Below are 24258 nucleotides of genomic sequence, written 5' to 3'. Positions count from 1 at the left end.
AGGCAAACCTGATCCCTGGCAAGCACGCTGGGTCAGGATGTGGAGAAATGCACCGCTCTTACCTTGCCTGCACCTTACCTGTTCTTCACAACAGGTAATCCAACCTCTCGCTTTTTACTTCTCTGACATGATCTATTTAGCTTCACCCTGACTGACCTACATGGTTTGCATTTGTACTTGTTAGCCATTAGCACAGCTGGAGTTTTGCCTTAAGCACACCGTCCACAATGGCAGCGCCCCGCCTGGGAATTGGACCAATACCGTTCTGGGTATGTGCCCAGTTCTATAACTGCCTTGCAACACTTTGCCAGTGCAGTCTGCTCTGGGCTGAGAGGCCCCGTGATCATGCTCCAGGGACAGGCAGTCGAGATGCCGCCCTCCTGCTGGAAGTTAATTAACACCCTGCTCTGCTTGTCTGACCCATCAGATTGCACCAGGTGTGGCCTGTGATGAACCCTGCCATTTGAGTCAGATGTGCTGACCTCTCCACGATTGGGGGGGATGGCTGAGAACATTTGTGGTGACGGTATCTGCTGGCTCCTTGTGGAGTACGGTGCAGCACGGCGGTATCTGACCAGGTCTGACCATAACTTCTGATGGCCAGTGACATGTGAATATGTGATTGGCCCTACGCCTCACAGGTTTTGAGGTGAGGCATGCTGGGATACCGCCTGTTGCCTTCACACCAGTGGTTCATTACGTATGGTTGAAAGTGAGAAGAAGGGAACTCTGCATTCTTTGCGCTAAGAGGTGGGGACCAATTAAGGGGTTGAGGAAAAAGGCTGCAGGTGGAAACGCGGGCAAGGCTCCCCGCTGATGAGCAGGGTCAGATGGTGGGGTAGACGATTGTTCCCGTGAGGACAGGACCGGCACCCTGGAGTGCACTCAGCACCAGAACTGCTCCCATTATCACCCCTCCGCCCCCCACCCCCTGCTCTGCTTTCAGCTCCTGACAGCAGGGGCCAGAGGCGGTCTCGTTAGTGAGGGGTCCTGCATCAAGAGAACTGCTGTGCCCTCCTGGCAGGGGACCAATTGATTGCATGTGCCAATCAAATCGCATGCTGGGGGCTCCCTGCTGCTGCTGAAGGCCGAGGTGAGGCCAAGGCTGATGGAAATGGATGGTCAAAATCCCACTTTGACCACACCCAACATGCCCTGACTGCACCCTGACAGCCCCCACCCCTCCCCACACTTGCTTCTCCATCCACACCTCGGAGAACTAAGATGCTGGCTTTTACTGCCAGGCTCTCTCATTAAAGAGCTCAGAAATTCCTTGGCCAAAGTGAACACGACGGCAGCATTAAGCCAAATCATCCTGCTAGCGGCCTGATGGCTAATTCTGCATCTCTCCTCAGGCAGCAGTAATCGGCATGAATGACGCATCCCTACCCCGTGACACAACAGCACTGACGACAGCACAGAGAACAGAGAAATAAACGGCTTAAATGGCATTTCAGAGCCGATCAAATCTTTCCTTTGCTCTAATACAATAACGTGATTAGCGTGTGTGTTTTTTCCCCTGTCAGTCTAAAATAACTCTGAGTGCCTGGGCCTGTCCGCCGCAGCTGGCTTTATCTGCGGTGCTGAAAGTAATGTTGCGCAGGATCGGCTTTCTGCATTAGTTACAGAGTAGAATTACTCCCAGCACGGGCGCGTCCGCTGCCTGCAAATGGGAGAACTTCAGAGAAAGATGAGCCCAGTCGGCTAAAATAGACACACACTAACGCTAATGTCGGCGTCAGAATGCTCCTGCCACTTTGCTCTGGTGGCTCTTTTCTTCCTGAATTGCTCAGTCGCTCACAAAACAGCAGACCGCACAAACAGTCCCGAATACAAATTGGACTCTTGGGGGCCCAGACGAATGTATTTTTGTTTACCAGCCCCAAAACTACTTAGGCGCAGTGTCTTATTGATCAATTTTTCTTCAGGAGGAGCCCACTTAGCACAGGATTGAGTACTGCTACTAAGAGAGAATGAAAGAGAGAGAGACTGAAGCAGAGGGAGAGAGAGATGGATGGGGAGAAAGGGAACAGGAAATCATGCCAGAGAATTGTATCAGTTCACTGCTAATGACTTGGGTTGGTATCAGGAAGGCTCAGAGAGCTGGACCTCTCCACATGGCACACGCTGCATAGCACAGTAAAAACACAGCACAGCATAGCACAGTAAAAAAACACCCTGATTACACAGCCATGCTGGTACTACCCAGTAACACCCCTACTACAGTCATGCCCCTACTAAAGCCGTGTAAAGCTACTGCAAACCACAGTGAATGTCAGTGCACCCCAAATGGGGTAGCCTTATGCTATAGCTCCTGCATGAGCTGGCAAGTTTGTTCATATAAGGGCTCCTGTTCAAATTATTCACCAAGCACAAACCCAACAAAGTCACTACTACTGTGGAAAGCATTTACATTTACATTTTACATACATTTTATCCAAAGCAACTTAGAAGTGAGGTAGAGAACAACACAAGCAAAAAAAAAAAAAAAAAACAGCACTCCGCATGACCTGCTACAGTAAATATCCTGCTGCATAAATTGATGATATGTTAAAAATTTGGAAACTATGTTATTTGTCCTGTATCATGGCACATGCTAAACTACAAACACCTCATGCGGTTAAAGGGCAGGCCTTTAAACATCTTCAGAACGAGCTGCTGGCTTTCAGATCTGAGAGCTCTTCTTCATGGCTCTTTCTGACAGGATGTGATAGGCCCCCTCCCCTCAGAGCAAAAAATCCATGTAGCTGAACTCCAGGGTGCCAGCGCTTCTCAGAAATGAGAGTTGGGATGGTCGAAAAACCTGTAAACCAAAAAGGCGAAGCGAAACCGGCCCGAACCGGGTCACCCCTCTTTGAGCGGATTTGTGGGAAGAATTAAGACCTAAAACTTCAATTTCCCTGGCTTTGACCGGATTATGCCTCCCTCTCCCCCAGCTGGGGTGAATGGGGCTTAAACGGCGGGTAACATCCTGAGAGCAGCCTTTCCTGTGAGCGGAGGCCTTGCTCTGCTGGTTAACCTGCAGGAGTGCAGCATGTCCTCAGAAAACCACAGCTCATGCATAGGGGCAATGTCCCTCATCATGTGACATGAGTCAGAGGTCACTCTGTAAAACCAGAGCAGAGTCTGCAGGTGGGCACAGACAGCCATATGGATGGAGAACAAACCCAACCCCCACTCAGCCCCCCACAAAACCCTGTCCACTGCATGAGCATAGCTACCTCATTCATCAGGCCTGCTCTACAGGAGTAGGTGTGGGGCTTAGCTTCCCACTGCGAGCAGCTGAGAGCACCCTCACAATCGCAGGCTCACTGAAAGAGTGTCTGTTTGGTTCTGTTTGAAAGAGAGGCAGGAATGAAGGGGAAGAAAATCCACCACCAGCCCCCCTCGTGCTGATCCATGCCTGCCTAATAAAGCTCTGCTTTCTGCAGGCTGTGTAAGGGAGAGGTTCACACCCACTGTGGGGATGCGAATCTGACTTTGAGGATTATGGGATGCGAGCAGCCTGGCAAACGGAGGGTTATGTTTACATTCGTTTGAGGCGGAAGGGAATCATTTTCAAGAGAGCACTTTAGTATTTCTGTATTTACTTATTTATTTTTAATGCATGGGGAAACTTTGGATCGGGTTAAACAGCAAGCGCAGCCAGCTTGGTTTAGTCAGAAAACAGCACTGCAACACCACTGCAGACAAGAACCGCAACAAAAAGATCATCTTAGACTGCACAGACAGAACGAAAACGCCAGTCTGAAGTCTCCATCTCCGCGCGTTATGCCTGCCTGCAAACCTGGTCCTATCATGGTCAGTGTGTCACACCCCGATCCCTTGCACCCTGGCATCCTGTGTTTACCAGTGTCTGACTGCGAGTTACACAGAGGGCAGGAGGGGATGCACAGAATCCCTCCATTCAAGTTCTTCAACCTGATTGAAATATGTGCCAGTTTGTCAGAATCAGCAGATGATTCCATTTCACTTAACTATGTCCACCATGGTGGCAAAACCACTGCGCACTCCATCTTCATTTTAATCATGACAAATAGATTGCAGATTAGTTCTTCATCCTTTGGTTTTTGCAGAGAACTAAAATGATTTGATTCGAAGTGCACAAGTGCAGAGCATTCATGTCTGGTGCAAGCATGTAAAAAAGGAATTAGCCATTGGTGGGTTACCCCTTAGTTGAGCGGGTTTACTTGGTACCTGTGCAGGGGGATTATCAGACAGAGGTGAGCTCTCCTGGCTCCCTTGCTCCTAGCTCACCGGTCACCATTGATGTTCAGCGGCTGAGTGTCCTCGATTGAATTGACATGGCCATTCCTCCCGCATGTAGTGGGATACATTCAGGAAGAGCACATGCTCTGCTCATTGAGATTTCTTCTGGGTTTGATTACATTGATAATCATGCTGGGTGGTGATTTCTACCATGCTAGGTGCAGAAGTCCATTCAGTGCTCATGCACCCATCTACAGACATGCCTCTGAGGTTGGAGCCATGTGCAGCTGTGGCGTGGACACGCAGCTGTGGCGTGGACGCAGCTGTGGCGTGGACACGCAGCTGTGGCGTGGACACGCAGCTCTGGCGTGGGCGTGCAATGTCATAATGATCATAAATGAATTATCATGTTAGGGCTGTTGGGGAGGGTGCTAGAGTCACTGGGGAAACTTTCAGGAATGTCGCAAAGTGTGAGAGGGCACTGCAGCAGTGAGATGAATGAACTAGTGAGATGAATGGCTGATGAAACCCAACCTACAATTGCTCTGTCGCTAAGGATTCTGGGTCATTGTTAGTGAATGGCATAGCTCGGAATCGAACCCTGGGCCTGGGCTGTAGGACTCGTAGAGCCTGATTTAGTCCCCCTTGGCATATGAGATTTGCCCCAACCAACTCCCACTGTAGGAGACACCAAGTGTCACTGTCCTTCATTCCCTGCCAAAACAAACTACAATTTTTCATCCCCACAATATTTCATCCCCTTTCCTTCCACCTTGAAGGTCAGAAGAACATTTTAGACAACCAGTGTCCCAAAGCGCCAAAAGACATGGAGAGAGGCTGCACCTCTCCTCACATGCCCTAGAGGTATTCCAGGTTTACTTGAGTGTCATCCTCTTTTCCTGGCCTCCTAAGTTATTCCCTGGTCTGAGCAGTTGCACAGACAGATGCTTGCTAACCCTCGCCCCGGCTTCAAGCAGGAATGCCTCACAGAGCCCCACCCTGCGTGCACATGGCCAGCAGAATATCGCTGGCGACTCGTGTCGTGCTTGTGTTTGACCTGATTCCATATCATCTCCTGTTTCCCCTCTTCCCCTCACTCGCGCACGTGGCCTGATCAAAGCGGCGTCTTTCCGAAGCGTCCTCGCCACAGCCCCGCCCTACTCCCCCCTCCCCCCTCGCTTTCTTTGTGTCTTTCTTCTCCTCTCCAGCTGTAATTGTCCATTCGTGCTGACGCACAGAGCCCGACGTGACGTGCATTTCCACACATCGGTTCCATCATAACAGATATTGAAACACTGTATGACATTAAAAAGAAATTCTCTGACTGCTCTAGTTAAAGAAGCTGCTTTGGAGGGACTGTCCTTCACCCAATTCATCAGTGACTCAGTCTCTCACTCCACACCACATGCAAATGTGACACTTAATCAATTCATTAAAAAGACTTTTATCAATCAATCAATCAGCTATTAAATTACTTATTTAATCAATCATTGCAGTGAATTTGTAATGATTATTAATAATTGATTGATTACATCTAAAAATCTAATCAATCACAACAGTGTAATTGCATCTGACACCCATTTATAATGAGATTGTCATGGAATGCTGTCCAAAACACAATGCAAACACACAATGCAAAGACATTGTTCTGTCCAATCTATTAATTTAGTGCAATTGCCATCAACTTGTTCATAACTGTCCAAGCAGAAAAAATTCACAAAATGCCTGCAGTATTGCCTCTGCAGAGAACAAGGAGAGAGAACAAGAAAAGCAGTTTCTTATTTGAACTTTCCGGCTTCATAACATACAGAATTTACCTTGTACATCTGTCTTGTTCCTACCCCCTGGCAGATACACAGCTGTGACCTTTTATGCTCCCATTCACACTGGATAACCTGGATATTGATGAAACACTGGGTTTACGTTTGCTCTGTACCACAAGCCCCTGAGGTATCGTTCTGTGCTGTAGGAGTTCACCAAAAGAAGTCAAGCCTCTGTCTGAAGATATGGGAATCCAATACCATTACCATTACAAGTAATAGGAAAGAGGCAAGAGCATGAGGGAACTTCAGTAAGACACGGCATCGTATGCTACTATAACAGATATCAAATTTGTTAAATTATACTACAACAAAGCATGTTTGGATACAGTGTGGTTTGTGTCAGCTTAATTTGTGCCAAGAAGATGCAGAGCAAGCTTTTTTGGATACTCTACAGTGGCGTAAGTATTGATCCTGTACAAACTTATTCAGTTTTCTTTGAAAAATAGGAGTCTGTATGTAGGCAGACCTGGTTTGAGTGGCAGGGTGAACCATCTTATGCTTCCTTTACAACCATGTCAGCGGTGCATTCAGGATGGCAGGCAGACCCATTTCCTACATCACTCCCCTTTCTCTTGCTCCCCTCTGTTCATGCTCCTGTCGCCCAACCCCCTGCTAAACTCAGAGCCGCCATCGCGCCCCGGGCATCAGAATTTCGTGTGGCTTTCCAGCCGCTCTAATCCCGACGTAATCCCGCAATTATGGGCTGTCTTTCATGCTGCGAATCACACCGCCCCCGCCCCGCCCCCATGCGTATTACTTCCCATCTCTCTGCGATGCCTTTTTTTTCCCTTAAGTTCACCTAGGGTGAACGCTTGTAAATCAGAAAGTTCTTTTGTGTTCTACCTACGGCTTATCCCCGCACCCCCACCCCCACCACCCCTGCCGCCCCCGAGGAGCTGGTCCACTTCCCGTTCCTTTCATTGGGCTCCAATCCCTTCGTGTTTATTGGAGATTTACATTTTATCAGCACCCGCTATTGTAATATTAATAATTCCCAGGGAATCCGACACGCCAGGGAGAGGACATGACAAGCAAACACCGAAATAAAATTACTCTGTCTCCACTTGTGTTTCCTCTTCCTCCCTCTCTTTTTTTTCTCCCACAATGCAACAGTGACGCCCATTCCTGTAATAACCCTCCAATGTCCCCATGCAGTGTCCCATCGCCAGAGGGGGTTGAGCAGATCGACTTCACAAGGAGAGGGTTCTGTTTTTAATTTTTCTCATTTCAATGATACAAATCTCTGTTATTTTTTATACTGTGTGGTGAATGAGGGAAGTTTTCTGTAGGTCAAAAACAGGATGCGATGTGCAAGGCAGGAGACAGTACTTTCTGCTGCTGTTCAGCTGTATATGAGGGCATATTTTCATTAACAGCAACAAGCCATTTCCGTGGCCTTGTTTGCACACACGCACACACACACACACGCACACACACATGCATATACACATGCACACACACACACACATACACACACACACACACATGTGCACACACAAACACACACACACACACAAACACACACAAACACACTTTCTCCATCTCTCTCTTATTTCTTGCCACAGTGTCTCTCCTTTGGAGACCCCCACCCCACACACACACACATGCACACACCCACATGGTGATCAACCTTGACAGATTGAAAGGTGGCAGCCTCTAGATGCATTTTGGATTTCTTCAAATCTGTGACCGGGCATCAAGCTTGTCTGATAGTGGACATGCTCTGCCGAGGTTAGAGGTCACGCTGCACCCAGTTCTCCAGTCACCCTGTCCTCCTACTCCTCTGGGAAAAATGACGATGTTCAAAAACGCACTTTTTTATTCTGTGACTGGAAAAATCCTCAACAGGAAGAGGCTGTTGGTCTGCATTGTGTTAGTGTCTCCGGGTTTAGCTGCTCTGACTGATGTGACACCAGCTCTTATCATTTTTTTGTGAAAACTGGGAGATTAGATTTTCCAGTTTCCTAAACTCTGGACTTGTTGGTGATCAAATTAGGACAGCGGAGGGGTCAGAAAGAGAGAGAGACACTACATTTCGCTTGTAGTGTCACTCCTAGCCCGTCCGTAGTGCTCAAAGCTGAACAACAAATCAAACAGGGGTGGGTACAGGCTTGTAGACCTGCTGTTGTGAGCTTCAGATTGTAATGGTCTCGTCCTTTTACATAGACTCACAGGGTCCAGTCCATGCTGGTGAGATTCTGGAGGGGATTTTTAAGGTTAGCCATCACTGCTGAAACCTGTTTGAGTGCTTCTCTGTGTGTTCATGAAAGGCACTTGATGACTGTGGTAGGACAGGTATGTGTTCAGACATCCAAATTACTCAGGTACGCCCCAGGCCATCTTGCCCACACATATCTGCTCTCTCTATTACTGTGACCCTCTACATGTTTAAATGTATTTTGTGGATGGTAGGAAACTGTGGAGGAAGTTTTGAAATTGTGAAGGACCCCTACGTGTCCAACGGACACTAGTAATATAAAGTTCTGTAATGAAGCACAAATGGCCATGTGCCACTTTACATGACTTGGCGCCCAAATGTGCATTTTTTTCTTCCTCTGTGACTGAAAATCAAAAAGAGAGTGTGTGTCATGTTAGCACTATTTAGCACTTTTGAGTGATCCCGTATCCCTCCTTGTTATTTCTCTTTTTTGTGAAAATTAGGAAATAAGATCTTCCTGTTTCCTTAACCATGGTAACACTGTGGCAACTGAGCAAGGAGCAGAAAGAAAGAGAGATAAGGAGGGAGACACAGGGAATTTTTTTGTAGTTTCAGTCATCATCACCTTATCCTCTGGCCAAAAAAGGTAGCAAAAGGGTGGGGAGGCCTGGGTGCACAACTCCTGTCATGAGCTCCAGACCATTATGGTCAGGTTCCATATACAGAAACACAGTATGTAGAAACCTACGCTGGTGAGATCTGTAGAGAAGGTAGAGAACAAGAGTTCAACAAAAAACAGGTAACTTTGGAGGTGCAACCCAATAAAAGTTGCTTTGGCGAATGTCCATGTCTTTTGGAATTTGAGGCCATTTGTTAACAACTATGAATTGTTAGGGATCACCCAGCCCCAGTCGATTAGGTGCTGGCCACTCTACCAAAGCTAGCCCACACACACTGCATTAATGCTCTTAATTGTTTCTCAATGCGTCTCTCTGGCTTTGTCAAAAAACACCTTTGTCATTCATTTCAGACCGCAGCATCTCTGTCTTCATGTATTTTAACAACACTATAAACATGGAATACAAAATTGGCGCTTCTCCAGAAGCTCTCCACCATGTCCTGAGTTCACCTTGAGACTCAACCCACTAGGAGCCATGTCGCTGCTTGACTGTTGGGATCTCCCTCTAGGGAGGGACCTCCATCCAGATACAGTGTCCCCAGCATTGCACAGTTTTACTTCTGATGGAAGAGTGCAACATTCCAGCTCAGCCCGCATGCAATATCATTCTCAGTGCAGGTCTCCTATCTGAACGCTGTTCAGGCCTGGTCTTATTTGGTGATTAAGCTGAATTTGGCCACTAGAGGGCATGGCTGCCATCAAGGGCCTCTGCAGATGTAACTCAGCAGTGAACTCCTTGAATGAGGCCTGCCCTTGTTCACATCAGGTGCCAGACACTCCATGCACGGGCGACTGCAGCCCTCGAGGGCTGCACAGTCTCCCGGCTTCTGTTCCTCTCTTTTCATCATTTAATTCAACTCATCAATCAACAAATAACTGATGAATTAGCTGCTAATGAGTGCTCATCAGCTGCTAAATGGCGCTAATTGATCGCTCAAACAGTGGCTGAACAGGAGGTGCAGTCTTAATGAGTCGGTTCAAGCAACGCTGTGACTGCTTGCTGGCGGAGGTCCTTTAAACTTCAGACCAAAATATGAGTAAAATAAATGGTGGTTGTGTCCTGACTCTGACCTCCTTCAGCGAGCATGAGGACAAAAGTTCAGGTCTGGTTAGACCAGTTTGGGCCCCAAATCCAGGGGACAGACATCTGGTCCCCCAATCAGCATCACCAAGGTCATTTCAAGTCAACACAGTCACATACTGCTGTGTGCCTTGGATGTGTATTCAATGCCACATCAACAACGCATCAATATCAATTTGCATGCATCAGTGCATAAGTATCCCCACTGAAATAAAGCTGATTTTGTCACAGGTGCATTGCGGGCTTCTTCTGAACTTTTATAACTTCGTCTTCTTCCCATACTCTTCCATCATCTCCCTCACCATCTCCTCTTCTGCCTTCCTTCCGTCTCAGCTATCTCCCCATCTTCCTTTCCTCCTCTGCTATCTCTCCCTCCTTATCACCTCTGTCGCTTCCTCTATCTTCCTCTCCTCTGCCCCTCCCCCCTCTCTCTTATCTCCGTCTGCTGCCTCCCTCTCTTGTCGCGTATATCTCTCCCTCCATCGCTCTGGGCCTTCCTCGTGTTTCTTATCTTTCCTCCTTCCCCCACCCCCCGAAAGCACCTCGTCCCATGGGCCGCCATCCCTGCCGTTCCCTGGGCGGCGTCTATTTCAGTCGCCTTTATCTCGAAATCTTTCTTCCCGCACTGCTGTTCCCCCCCACCACCCCGTTACTTTTACCCATCCTCCATTCTCACTACTTCTCCCAGATATTCTGCACCTCTCCGTCATTTTTCAGAGTGTTTGTTTCCCCCACTTTCATCCCTCTTTCGCCCTGCTCTGCTCAGGTTGCCGTTCCTTTGTCTCCCATCCGTTCCCTAAAACATGCACCCCACCCCCCCTCCCACTTCTCTCTGCAAGTCTGAAAGAAAAAGCAAAACAGTTAAGACACTCAAAGCTGCAATTAGCACAGCCACACATGTGTCTGAAAACAAATCAGCTCTCAGCCTATTCTGAGAGGAGCTGCGAGTCTCACAATGGCTCTGGCATTAAAACGGAGTGATCCCAGCGCTCAGAGAAATGACACGTTCAGAAATGAGATTTGTTTGCAACAAAGGGAAGTGCAGACATGGCTTTCAGAAATCTGAAATGGTAACAAAGGGAAAGTGTAATTATCTCCTTCTCCAAGGAGAAATTGCGTTTTCCTTCTTCATCAGAGGAGATGGGACTGGGGGAACGAAGAGGGACGGACACAGTGTGCAAAGGCATTGAAAAGCAGGCCATGAATAAAGCAATCTTACCGTCGTCCCCCGAGCCAGACCCCGCATCTGCAAGACAGAATAAACAGACTTTGATGAGGACCAGGTACACCTGCCAGTCTGAGAGAGTGACAGTGACACAGAGACAAGAGGGACAAATGAGACTGGCATGAGAGGAAGAAAAGATGGCTGTGATCAAACCAGTGTGTGTGTGTGTGTGTGTGTGTGTGTGTGTGTGTGTGTGTGCGTTTGTGTGTGTGAGAGAGGGAGTGTGTGTGCGTGTGTGTGTGTGTGTGCGTTTGTGTGTGTGTGTGTGTGTGTGTGTGTGTGTGTGTGTGTGTGTGTGTGTGAGAGTGTGTACATGTGTGTGTGTGAAAGAATGTATGTGTATGCCTGTGTGTGTGTGTGTGTGTGTGTGTGTGTATGCATATATGTGTACACTAGTCCATATCTTGACCAGCATACAGCAGTTTTGAAAAGCCACAAGATTGGCTTTGGACATCCTCCCTAAGATGCAACCAAATGCTGCCTGCTGTCGCCAGAGGCAGACCAGAACAGGCAACCCCAACATATTTCCTGTTCCACAGTTTAAAGCCAGTGAGATAAGACAAAAACAATCAACGACCCCCCCCCGCCCCCCTCATCTCCCTGTGCCCTTCCCCTGGGTCCCATCACAGGGTGACAATGAGAAGGCGCTGTGCTTTTACACGGGCCAGCGGTGCCATTACGCGCCCTTGTACATCTCCCACGCTGAGCGCGCTCCGTAATGAGTTTGCAGGAGTCAGACCTCTGTGCCGGGGCTACGCTCCGTTTGGATGCTGCGGGGGGGCGGAGGGGGCGCAAGGACGTTTCATCCTGTCGACTCTGAGCGCCGGAGGAAATGAGTTTAAGTGAAACTGCAGGAAGGAATGTCAGCAACCGCGAGGAGATGCCTCACCTTAACCCATTCTGCTCGCTCACAGCGTCACGGCATGTAACATGCAACATGTCCTGTGTTTTTATCTTTTTTAATATCTATGCATTTATCTACAGTTATATCATGTATGGCTATAGTATACTTATGTCTAGATTTATTAACACAGAACAGCTTCTTTCTGCTTTGATGAAGCCTTACTGGCACCAAAGTGAAATGCACACAGAGTTTACACATTTTTTCCATTAATTCATTCATTTTTCAAAGTAGCTAAACCCCAAGGTATCACAATGTCATTTACCGTACATGTATTTCTAATGGGAGGTGCAAAATGGGAACAGAACGGGAAATGTTCCACTGTTCCAGAAGCTGACCTTGTAAACAAGGATGTCTTGACTGTTAACATTCAGTCCAGCCAAGCATGCTGAAGCCTGTGCTTCACTGCCATTCCATCGGAATCTTTCTTTTGAAGGATAGCAATTAACATTCTAGTGTTTGCAAATGGATGAAGACAGACAGACACAATAACCCCAAACAGACACATATATTACAATAGTTATACACACACAAACTTCATTCAGAACAATGTGACAAGAAATGCTTTTGGGTGCAGTGCTAGTAGGAAAAGGATTGGCTGCCAGCAGGTTGAAGTGATGTATGTCATGCCAATACAAAGTAGGTGTTTGATATGTAAATAAAAAATACAAGGCCTACAAACCCTGTATAACATTATAAACCCACTAACCTACAAAGCTAATGAGCCTACTAATTCTGTATTATTATACAATTAAAAATGACTGATAAATGACTGATAAGTGGGCAGCAATGTAGCATAGTGGTTAAGGAGCAGGACTCGTAACCGAAAGGTTGCCGGTTCGATCCCCACTGGGTCACTGCTGCTGTACCCTTGGGCAAGGTACTTAACCCACAACTGCCTCAGTAAATATCCAGCTGTATAAATGGATAACCTTGTAAAGAACTGTAACCTATGTAAGTCGCTTTGGATAAAAGCGTCTGCCAAATGAATAAATGTAAATGTAAAATAAAAGTAATAATACTAGTAATAAAAGCAGTAATTCAAAAACATCTGTTGTGTCTTGAGTTTCCCTGACTGGTAGTCCAACAGGGCAATTCTCAAATGAACTGAAAAACACTTGAAGTTATTGGTGCTGTTAAGTAGCAAAATGCTAGCTGGAACAAAAGACTGCGATCCAGCAACGTGGTTCATTATGGTTCATCGTGGTTCAGAAGTGAGCCAATTAGATGTCTTGGCCTGGCTCCGTGTGTTAACAGGATGCAGTGACCCAGTTAGGCGTTGGCCCTACAGTGCTAGAGTGACAGAGGCCCCATCACAGACTGGCGAGAATGAGGGAGGAACCGTCAATCATGTGTCCTCAAGCGACCCTGCGGCCCCCCTGCCCCTCTCAGCCGGAGAGCAGTTTGCCACGGACCACTGCCCCCAGAGCTGCTTGTGAAGACGGGGGGGATGGGGGGGGGGGGGGGGGTAGCGAACAAGAGGCGGCAAGAAGCGAAGTTATTAACCTCCCTGTGTCCTGCTTCACCTGGGCCCAGAGAGAAGAGAGGGGAGAGAGACAGGAGAGAGAGGGGAACTCTGGGAAGAAAGATTATCCGGAGAAAACCGCTGGCCCCAGCCCATAGTGCCGAAAACACATTCTACATCTCCTCGCTCTAAACGCAATACTTTTTGGGGTGCCATTTTTCACAGGAGCAAAGCCCTCGTGTTTCCCCTGCTGGCTTACGAGGATGGCTTTCAGCCAGGCCGTGCGGGTGAAGGCACATCACTCAAGGGCGCGGCACAAATGTCCCGGCCGGGAGTTGAACCTGTGACCCTCTGACAGAGAGTGCCGAGTTCCGCGGCCGCTTTATCAAATCTGCCACCACGACGGCGCCGTCATTCGTCACCGGGAGGAGGGGGGCGGGGGGCGGGGGGCGGGGGGCGGTGGGCGAGTGGCATGGTGGCACCATTTTCTGGTGCTCAGGTCCCATCAATCTCTGAGCCAAGGATCCTCATATCTGGGTCTGACAGGAAACTCCAATTCAACGAGGTCAGCGATTGATCGGCTGCTGGTTTGATATTGGGTGATGGCACCGTTTCAGCCACAGCGTCTTCCCCTCCCCCTCTCCCGCGTTCTCAGCTGTCATTCGCCTGCAGTTTTAAAGCTGATGCCGACAGTGCACTGATATGAGTGATTATTACAGGATTATAAAGTGATGAATTGGGTTAGCGTCCCCATGCTGTTACTCTCCTTCCCGTCCTTGTCCTTGTCCTCGTTGAGACGCGACTCCCAGAGGATGCGCGAGGGGACAGAGACTGGAGGCGCTGTGAATTCACAGTCACTTTAAACCCCCCCCCACCCCAATGAGTCACGTCACCGGCACCTCCCACCGTCCATCTCCATAATTGGCCGAATTATCCGTCTGCGTCTGCTTGCCCGGCCGTTTATCAGTGCGATGCGTGCCCCCGGAGATGGTCCGGTCTTGTGATGAATTGGTTTAATGATTGCACCCCTTCCCCGATTCCGCCTCCACCACCCCGTCCTGTCCTGACAGCCCCGCTGATTTATCACCCCCGATGGTCGGCCCGTCCTCCCTCACCATGTCTGTGTGCGTGGGTGCACGTGTGGGAGGGGCCCTGCTTGATTGATGGACGGGGGCCCTAGGCATGCCGGCGCCGATGATGGATGGGCCCTGGCGGTGTTCTGCGTCCCCGCTGCTGCCCCGCGCACTCCTGACTCGCTGTCCTGTCCCCCTTGGATTTGCGCAGCCCGGAGGCACCTCTCAAGGATGGGCCGTCCTCTCCCCAACTTGTTTGGCAACGGCAGATAATTAAGACATGAACATGTCACAGCTGCCATCTTTTTGGCCCAGAGGGTAGTACTTCATTTCTGAAGATAATCTACCAAGCTCTGTGAGAGTGTGTGAGTGTGTGTCTGTGTGTGTGGTGGGGGGGTGTTCCTGTTCTAGATGTCTAATTTTAGAAGACCCTTCAGATCACGTGCCTCATTCATTTGATTTAGCCCCGTTCTCATCCGGGGCACCTTGCACTCTGAACAGTAAATTACTCCGGTTTCAGGAAGGAAACAGGACAGTGTGCAGGGTAAGAAGGCGCCAAAATGCTACCATGGTGTTCTGATGAGTTTCCATCTCAGGTGGTACTCAAGAGCCCTGCTCAAGAGTTTCTAACAAACCAAGGTGTATACACCAGGATCAGAGAGTAAACATGATAAATCCAACTGTAAATGAGCAGGCAAGGCCAACTTGCAACCTGCAGCTCAGGTATCTATTTTCTGCAATCCCACAATGCAGCTGGGACATTGTAGAGCTGTTCCATTAAAGTACAATTATTATTAACACATTTTACTAATTTTACTATTTATTATTGTCATAATTATTATTCGTAGCAGTTTAATGTTACTTACGCTTGTTGACCTATGCAGTCTACTTTACATAATTCCGTGTGCACAGCTGGCTATTAGCCACATTCATTCAGGTTAAGTTTGTTGCTTAAGGGTAGAGCAGCAGAGCCTAAACAACCACTCCTCCGCATAAGTTAGCCAGGCCTTTAGGCAGAGCTTGATTTAAACATACACAAGTGTTTGGAGAATTCTAACCCATTTCCGTGAGAAAAAACACAACAAACAGCATAATGTTCAATGCATTAAAGCCTGAAATTCATTCTGCCTGCGTGCCCCACGCGAAAAGTGATGCCTTTACATGGCCTGAAGAAATGCATGCTCCCGAGGACTAACTGCACCATGGCCGGGGAAGGGGAAGAGGAACACGGGCTACCCTATCACACAGGGCCTGTTAGGCTGCCTGTGTGAGAGGGGGCGGGTTCCCGCATGAGTAAACATTCGCTCTGACGGCCTGGCTGGCGATCTCAGGAGGAACAGCTTCCTGGCTCTGTTTGCTGCCTCTGTGCAGAGACAAGCTGGCGGGAACCTTTTGGCTTTTCTCTGCATGATGCGCTGAGAAGCAGCTCGCTTCCTGTCTCACTGCTGTCAGACATGTTTGCTCTGTTAAACAGACACGGGGCAGGCAGGGGCAGGCACCAGCCAATCGGAGATGAGAAGGAAGGCATCATCATTTAGGAACTGGCCCTAGAACCGCAAGGTTGCTAGTTTGAGTCCCAGGTGGTGCGCTGCGGTTGCACTCCGGAGCAAAGAACTTGACTGGAAGCTGACTTTATTTTAGTACAAATTTTGTGTTAAACAATGATTTGAATTAATTAATGAATTCAAACTCTGTATGGGCTTCAGTGACAGTAGAAAAGAAAAATTTGGGGAAAACTCTTAACCTGTCAAATTGTAGACAGGTGAATGAATCAAAACTGATGGGGGAGAATCCACCAACACAGAAAACAACACAGTTTCATCTTTGCATTTAATTTCCATACTGAACTCTGATCCTTTCCTGACTGCATTGTGTCACTCTGTCAGACACTGTATAGCTACCACTATCAGCACTGATTCCTGGGTGGGAGACTTGCTGTTGTCCCTTCCAGCGGCTTAATAAAACTGAATTGACTCAGTGCCTCCCATGCAAGCTATCCTAGTCTAGCATGTCTGCCATGCAATTTAAAGGTAATAATAATCACACATAGCCTCGGATTGATTTTCTCCCTTCCCTTCAAGTCCATGCAGCATCCACAAGTGTGAAATCAACTCGAGACAACGTTTCAGTTGACACGCACCCGTCAGCCATCCAGCAGGAGAACAGCCGCCCCACATCTTAACCTGTGGCACACGTGAGAGGCAACCGACTCTTCCGGTTCATAGGCTGGTGTCGCTGGCAGCCTCATTCACTGCTTTCCATGAATGAAATTTAATTCATGTCAGTTCATGTCCTAATCGATGAGATGTGATTTTAATTCTGTCAGGGGTGAACGCTTCATTCTCTCTGATGCTGGATGTCTTGGAGTTTATTCAGGAAGAGCAAGAGAGTGGGGTGATGGGTTGTGGAAAATGAGAAATGGGTAAGGAGAAAGGATTATGGACATGATGGCCTATCAGTCTCCACACAGAAGGGTTACAGTGCTGTACCTCTATCCAGCGATGAAAACACCGTGCTATAAAGAAGTGTAGTCTAGATTGAGTAAGCCGAGGTACTGCCCCCAGTGGTTAGTTAGGTAATCTTTTTTGTGATTTTTATTTTACCAAATGAGACCCTTCCAAATTCAGGCTGCAGACAGACAAAGCAGCCTGCTTCACAGCAAACTTTGACATGGATATTACATATGCCTCTAAATACGACCCTAATCCAAACAAATGCACCCCTCACTTTATATAAAATATTACCTCTACCTCTAACTTTAACCCAAACCCAAACCCAAATCCTACCCCTAACCAAAATCATACCTTTAGCCCTAATCCTACCCAAAATACCCTAACCTACCCCTAACCCTAACTAAAACTGTGCCATTAACTCAAATCCTACCCCTCAACAAAACACAATGCATACCTCTATCCTAACCCAAGCCATTCCCCTTTCCCTTGACAAAACCCCAAACATACTCCTATATCTAACCCCTACCCCTACCTCTAACCCATACCAAATCCTTATTGAATTTGTGGAGACTGTTGAGAAGGATGCCTCATCTGCGTCTAGGATGTTGTCAGGATAGATCCTGCTGCCAGTGCCTCTTCCAATAAACAGTGGAGAATCACTCTATTATCTAAGTAGAGACATGAAATGTTGGAGGTGGAGAACAAAAAGTTTGCTGAGGGTGGAGGCAGGTGAAGGTTTGCAGTCAAAGGCCGTGGGACTGCTACCAGATTCCTGTCGACCTCTGTAATGATGCTACGCCACTTTAGCAGTCAAGCACATCTTGACTGCTAAAGTGAACATCCTGTTCTAATAATCAGCAACTTCTAAAGACCTTAACATCAGTCTATTATAGCTTTGTCATATTTATGAGAAAATCGCTCTGTGTGGTCATGCCAATAAACCATATTTGATTTTGACTTTGAGAGAGAAGGAGAGCGAAAAGGACAGAGGGAGTGGGGAGCGAGTGTGTGTCTGAGTGTGTGTAAGAGGGAGATGGAGAGAGGGGAGTGTGCGCACGGGTGTGGGAAACAGTAACAGGGTGCAGAGCGTGTGCGAAAGAGTAAGAACACAGCGTGGGATCAGATTGGATAGAGACTGGGGGGGGGGGGGTATAATAAGGAAAACAACACACAAACTTTGCGGTTTCTGATGTTCCCATTACTGTGTGATTGCAACTTCCTTCGTGGTTGGAAAACCAATTTAAACACATTTTCCTAGCCTACACATGCTGGTGATGAGGCAATAAACCGCATGGCTAACAGTAAGGGAGAGGGCGTGGGGGTGGGGTCAGGCAAACAGCTGTCAAGCTGTCATCGTCGGGGTGTCATAACCCCCCTCCACCCACCCCGTCGCAGCACATGAGTGCTCGTTTTGTTTTCTTCTCTATGGTTTTGCTAAATTAGCTTTTGCCTCCCATTCCCCCTGCAACAGGCAGGGCCTGGGAGATCCTTCCTACGAGAACTGTGCTGATAGCTTCACTCTCTATAATCGGGCCCGGCGGAGATCACTCCCCGCTTAGATTTCACCGTTAAAGGTTCTTAATGAAGCCCGACGGATAAGTACAGCTGGGAGGGGTTGGGGGGGGGGGGGTCGATCGGCAGGCCTCACTTGCGACGGGGACGACATTATTGCAGCTTAAGTGTGACCCGAGGTGGTGGCATCTGTTTCAAATGGCACCGTATTGAGGCCATTCCATTATAACACACCATTATGACATCTTTTATAGATGCTCCCTGTACCATCCTCAGGCAGAATGTTTACACTTGAGCGTCAAGCATAGTTTATGGAGCTCTGGTTTAATTAAACGCACCATGGTCCTGGATACCACAGCTCTGCCCCCTACCCCCCAGGCTTCTAACCCACAGCCCTGGCATTTGCCAGGCCTATGGTAATCGGCATCGTGCGCTCTGTTCGTCTGAGGAATAACAGTGCTCGTACACACTGGCCCAGTGTTCATCTTTTGCTGCAGGACTGAAGCTTTGCAGTCTGAACGCATCACAGCAGAGGTTACCGGCCAGCTGGAGTGACCCCTGCAACCCGACACCTGCTGTTTGAATCCTGCCTTCCTGTTGGTGTATACCCCCTCCCCATTTGTGAGATAACAAATCCAGGAAAGGAGCACAAAAATGTCTCATGTGTAGTCTGCCCCGAACACTCCTTCATTCCCTCATGAATATGCACAACCCTCTCCTATTTCTTTGTTTCATATTCAAAAGCTGTTTTATTCTTGGGGATGCTGTTATGAATGATGAGAATGAATAAGGGCGTACTCATACTAGGCCCGGTTGCCTTGTACTGTGCCCGAGCACGATTGTCCCCCCTCCCCACTCCCCCGCTGGCCTGCGCTCACATTGCGCTTAACGGGCCCGAGCATGCTTATGTCATCACGATGTGACTTTTTGTGTTGAAGAAAAGCGCTCTCGCACAGCACAATGGAGTTCATGATTGTACTTACTTTGTGGCTTATTTGGAGTCGTTTTGGGCGCGGTGACACACGGCCCTCTCACATGCCTTATAGATTTATCGATTATGCAACACAGCAATTTTCAGTTAATTGTGCTGCATGTATAAGAAGATTTTTAAAGAGGCAGCTGACGTTTTAGTCATTATGCTAAGGGACAGACCAATATTTTGTGTCAGATTTGTGTCAGATTACAGTAGCCTCATCACAATAATGTTACCCAATGTTAACCAGTTAAGGCTACTACTTGTGTGTGTGCTACTGTCATCATTACAACAACAAACATCTTCTGTTACTACTTGGATATTACACTTTTCAATTCATTCGAGAATATTTGGGTTATTAGCAGGTCTGGTTCTCACCTTATTGATGAATGTGAACTGTAAAGCTTCAAATTCCTCCCTCCATGTCAGCTGCCTCCGTAAAAGCGTTCTTATACGTGCAGCATGATTAACTGAAAAACGCTGCGTTGCATAATCGATGCTATCTGCCTGGGGATCTAACATTAGCTGGCTACCAATCTGAACAATTGTTGAAGACTAGCTACTTAAACAGGTTGGCTGCTTCATTTGTGATACTCTGACTAAGCCCCTGACAACAGCAATGCTTATATCGTCACGTAAAGTATGGTTAGTTTTATTTTGCTCGCTAGTAATCAAGCTAATGTGGGGATCCACAGAGTTATTTTTAGGTATAGATCTAACTAACCAATCAAAGATCATTTTGGAGGTAGCCTGCTTATTATATTTAAGGAAGTCAGCTATCTAATCAAATGATGGTTTAAAGGATCTATTATTATTGGGCATTACTAACAGATTTCCAGCTAACTTTGCTATAATGGATATATTTGTTAAATGGGACAGTCGCATCGTTGACGTCATGTTCGAGTTCCGTGCTCAGGCACGGTTAGCGATCACACTAGATGCGTACTGTGCCTGAGTCCAACTGAACCATGCCCAAGCTCACCTCTTCAAGCGGGTCCGGGCATGGTTCAGTGTACTGTGCCTGGGCACGGTACGGAGCGATCACACTAGTCAAACAAACTGGACTTTGGGGGTCAAACGTGCTCAGGCACGGTACAGATCGCCTTGGGTGAGTACACCCTCACTCTCAATACCTGAGAAGCAAATACTTATCACCCACACCCACAACATATATTTCTCACTCATCAAATAAGACTGCAAAACTCAAAAAGATGGGCAAGACCAAAAACACCATCCGATGGAGGGAACATGAAGCATTAATGACATTCTGACACTTCAACAGCCTGCAGTGCATGACCTGAGCCTCGGAAAGGTGAGGATCTCGCTCACTCACTAATGAAGAATCACCAGCGCTATCACCACGGATGACGACAGCGATTACTGTGCACCCCTGAAGTACCTCCTGAAAAAAGGGGCGGGGGTGTCCGTGGCACTTAAAGGTGAAAACAAGCGTGCTCTCACCCCCTGCTGGTGTCTTTGCACCCCTCTCTGACTCTGCCGAAACTGGCACAGCTCTCCCCACGCATTAACGCTGACAGCAGTAGTGTTGGAATCACTGACAGTCGTAATTGTTTGATGGGCTGTTAAAGAGAAGAACTCTTGGAAAGAAAATTAAGTTAAAAAAAAAACTACACAGAGGTCTGTGTCATTTTCTGGGGAGGGAGGATGAATTGCATGTGGGTTTCCATGGAAACCCACCTCTCTACGACACGGAGATGGACGTACCCTAACACTGGTCGATGCTCTCGGGCAGTGTTTTTTGCCCTGGCACTTTCTGTCTGTTAATTACATCCCCCTGTGATTGGTCTACTTGGGGAGATAACAGTGTATTGATGAGCTGGAAAAAGACAGATTATAAATGTGGGTGCTTGCAGGAGCTCAATACTGTAGCAGACCTTTTCAAAAGGGAGATACTTACAGTAACTTGGCTGCTCTTTTCAAAGGGAAAAGATACTTACAGTAACCTGGCTGATCATTTCAAAAGGGAGAGATATCTGCTGTAGCCTGAAAATTGCTTCAGAGGTACTGCCTATTTAGCCAACACAAATCAAGGGTTAACGTAAACCTGTGACACCTTAAATGGGCTTTTGCTGGTACAAGGTGTAAGGGAATAAGTGGACCAGAGGAGGCGGGACTTACCGACAGGGCAGGAGCCCTCGGAAACCACCAGAACCTCCGTCTGCAGCTTGCAGGCGTCCTTGCGCAGGTAGCACTCGTTCTGGTAGTTCTCATTGTTGGAGCCGCAGACAGGGACGTAGTCATTGTTGCACTGTGGGGGGGGGGGGGCAGAGAAGAAGGTGAGGTCAGACGGTTAAGCTATGTGCTGTTCAAACTTGTAAGGACTTTATAGCACATTTCTGCCACAAGTGTTTCTTACAGAGTGGACCAATCGCATCCTGGCAGAGGAAGTGCTGTCACTGCGGTCTGCTTTCCAGTGGCATGCATCACTGACATTACAGAGCGCAAGAAACAGGAGAACTGACGGCAGCAGGGAGGCATTTGGGAATGGGACCAGAACACCGCAGGACTTGGTCGCAGCTGGACCACTGCCGTAGTACCCTTGAGCAAAGTGCTTCACCTGAATGGCCTCGGTGAATATAGTTTATATGAGTAAAAGTAACCATCTGCGAAATGCATAATGTGTACATGCAATTTGCCCTAGATAGGGGTGTCTGCTAAGCAAATAAATAATACAATGTAAACCTTGACAATGTGCGTGCTTACATAGAAGATATATTGCACCCTGGTAGTCCTCAAAGACACTGCAACACAACAGTATATTGGTAAATGTGTAGTTCACCATTAAAATAATCAGCAGTTTCTTTAGCCCAAGCTTCGCCCATCCTATCAGATGACATCACAGTAGTGCTTACATTCCGTTGGCTTGCCAGCCACAGCCCAGATTCCATTCACATGTCACCGACTCCTCTTAAATCCAGTCATGAAACCCCATCTGGAGTTCATGGACAGGGGGCTCTGCCTTGTGACATGACCTTGTGAAGTGCAGACAGTTGCAGTGTAATTTCTGGGGGGCTATAAAGGAAAAAATAAATTGGAATACACTGCAAACTAGGGCTGTACAACCCAAACCCCTACGGCCACCATCAACCTCCACTCTGCATGAATAACATTTACCCTGTGCACACCTGTTGCATCGGGCTCCGTGTGTCTTACCCTAGAAAGGCCTGAGCGGTCCTCTCCGCTGTGGAAAACTAGGTAGCCCACTCAGAACCAGGCCATCAGAGAAATGGGGCAGGGACATATTTCATTGTCGCACGACTGGCACAGCTACACAGATATTTTTGGGAGGACATTAGAGGATAGGTCATCAATCGACCCGGCACACATAATCACAGGACACTGAGTGATGAGTGTCTCCCCAGCTCTGCAGTGGTCCCCCGTGGTGAGGCTGCAATGCATGCTGGGTATCCCTACACCCCCCCCCCTTTTTTTTCCATGGGTGTCTCAATGGGGTATATTCCAGCCATAGCGTATGCCATGAAATGGCTGCTGTTTGTATCTGCTTTCCCCCTAAACTGAAAATTTCAGGTGCACAGCGGGTGTGTGGGTTTTGAACTGTCCAAAGGGGATGATTGTCAAAATGAGCCGAGCAATGGGAACAGACGCATCTGCACTCCCGCAGTGCTCTTGGTGCAGGTGCGTTTGGGGGAAAATGATTATTGGCTGGAAAAATACCCCTGCACACTATAATTTTGCGGATTCGCCTGGAGACTCGCAGAATTATGGTGTGCGGGAGCGCTCCTGTGCATTGATCCAGCGCCTGTAATCAATTCTGTGTCTGTTTTTATCAGCTGAGAGGTAACATAATGCAGCAGACCTGACAGCCAGCTGGCTGCTGATCACAGGGCAGGGTCAGAGAGAGATGGAGAGCGGGGAGATAGAGAGAGAGCTGAAGAGAGTGTGAAAGGGAGAAGAAGACAAAGAAAGAAGGGAGAAGAGAGAGGGAGGGGGAGAGGAAAGGAAAGAGAACAAAATATAAGCAAGAGAAAAGAGAAGAAAGGGCAACTGGGAGAGCTGGGGAGGAGGAATGGAGAGGGATTTTCATCCTCAAAGGCTAGATGGCTGCCGTTTCCAAATCCATATTCCCATCAGGCTCTGTTTTTTTAAACAGGGAGGATTTGAAACGTGATGCAATGCAGAGAAAGACCTCTTCGTCTCCCTGCGCCCCTGGGTCGTGAAAGGGAGTTCATCTCCTGTATAATAAAAAGGGAACGATGCATCTGTTTCCTGCTCTTTGGGCATTTAACCTTCCTTTGAGACAGACGCTTTTGTCTCCTCCCGGCGATTAAAGCCGCCTCGCAGAAAACGCGCAAGGGGTCTGTTGTACGGGTTTTGCACACCTCGCTGGGTAATCCCTCCGACTGGCGCTGAAATAAAGAAGCGAGCACGTACCAAGCGGCGCGGCCGTGTGTCCGCTATTTCGCCCCCCCACCACACACACACACACACACACACATATCTCGCTCGCTTGAGCTGGGACTTCCCGCGGTAAATGCGGAGTGCTGATTTTAATTGCTTAGGAAACGAGCTGACGCGCTTGTCTCCCTTCATCTGAACAATGAACGATGTCTCTTCTCAGAAAACTGCTGGGCCAAGCCATTTCTGCCTCCAATGAAACCACCAAGTAAACAAAATGTTGCCGTGTAGGGCAGGCTGCCATGCATTTTATATGACAAGTGTCTTTA

At 48.0% G+C, this 24258-nt stretch overlaps 1 protein-coding gene across 1 annotated transcript in view; it reads right to left on the bottom strand.

The window, feature by feature from the left end:
* Window positions 1-24258, bottom strand: part of tmeff2a (transmembrane protein with EGF-like and two follistatin-like domains 2a) — a 72401-nt gene that overhangs the window by 24089 nt on the left and 24054 nt on the right. The window contains exons 3-4 of the mRNA XM_036539921.1: window positions 21692-21821; window positions 11170-11196 (exon numbers count right to left, since the gene is read on the bottom strand). Coding sequence (XP_036395814.1) covers window positions 11170-11196; window positions 21692-21821 — 157 coding nt within the window. The remainder of the gene's footprint in view (window positions 1-11169; window positions 11197-21691; window positions 21822-24258) is intronic.

This window comes from Megalops cyprinoides, chromosome 11, assembly GCF_013368585.1.
Source record: "Megalops cyprinoides isolate fMegCyp1 chromosome 11, fMegCyp1.pri, whole genome shotgun sequence".
Taxonomy (NCBI): Eukaryota; Metazoa; Chordata; class Actinopteri; order Elopiformes; family Megalopidae; genus Megalops; species Megalops cyprinoides.
Note: the sequence above shows the minus strand (reverse complement) of the source record. Positions and strands in the feature narration are given on the sequence as shown.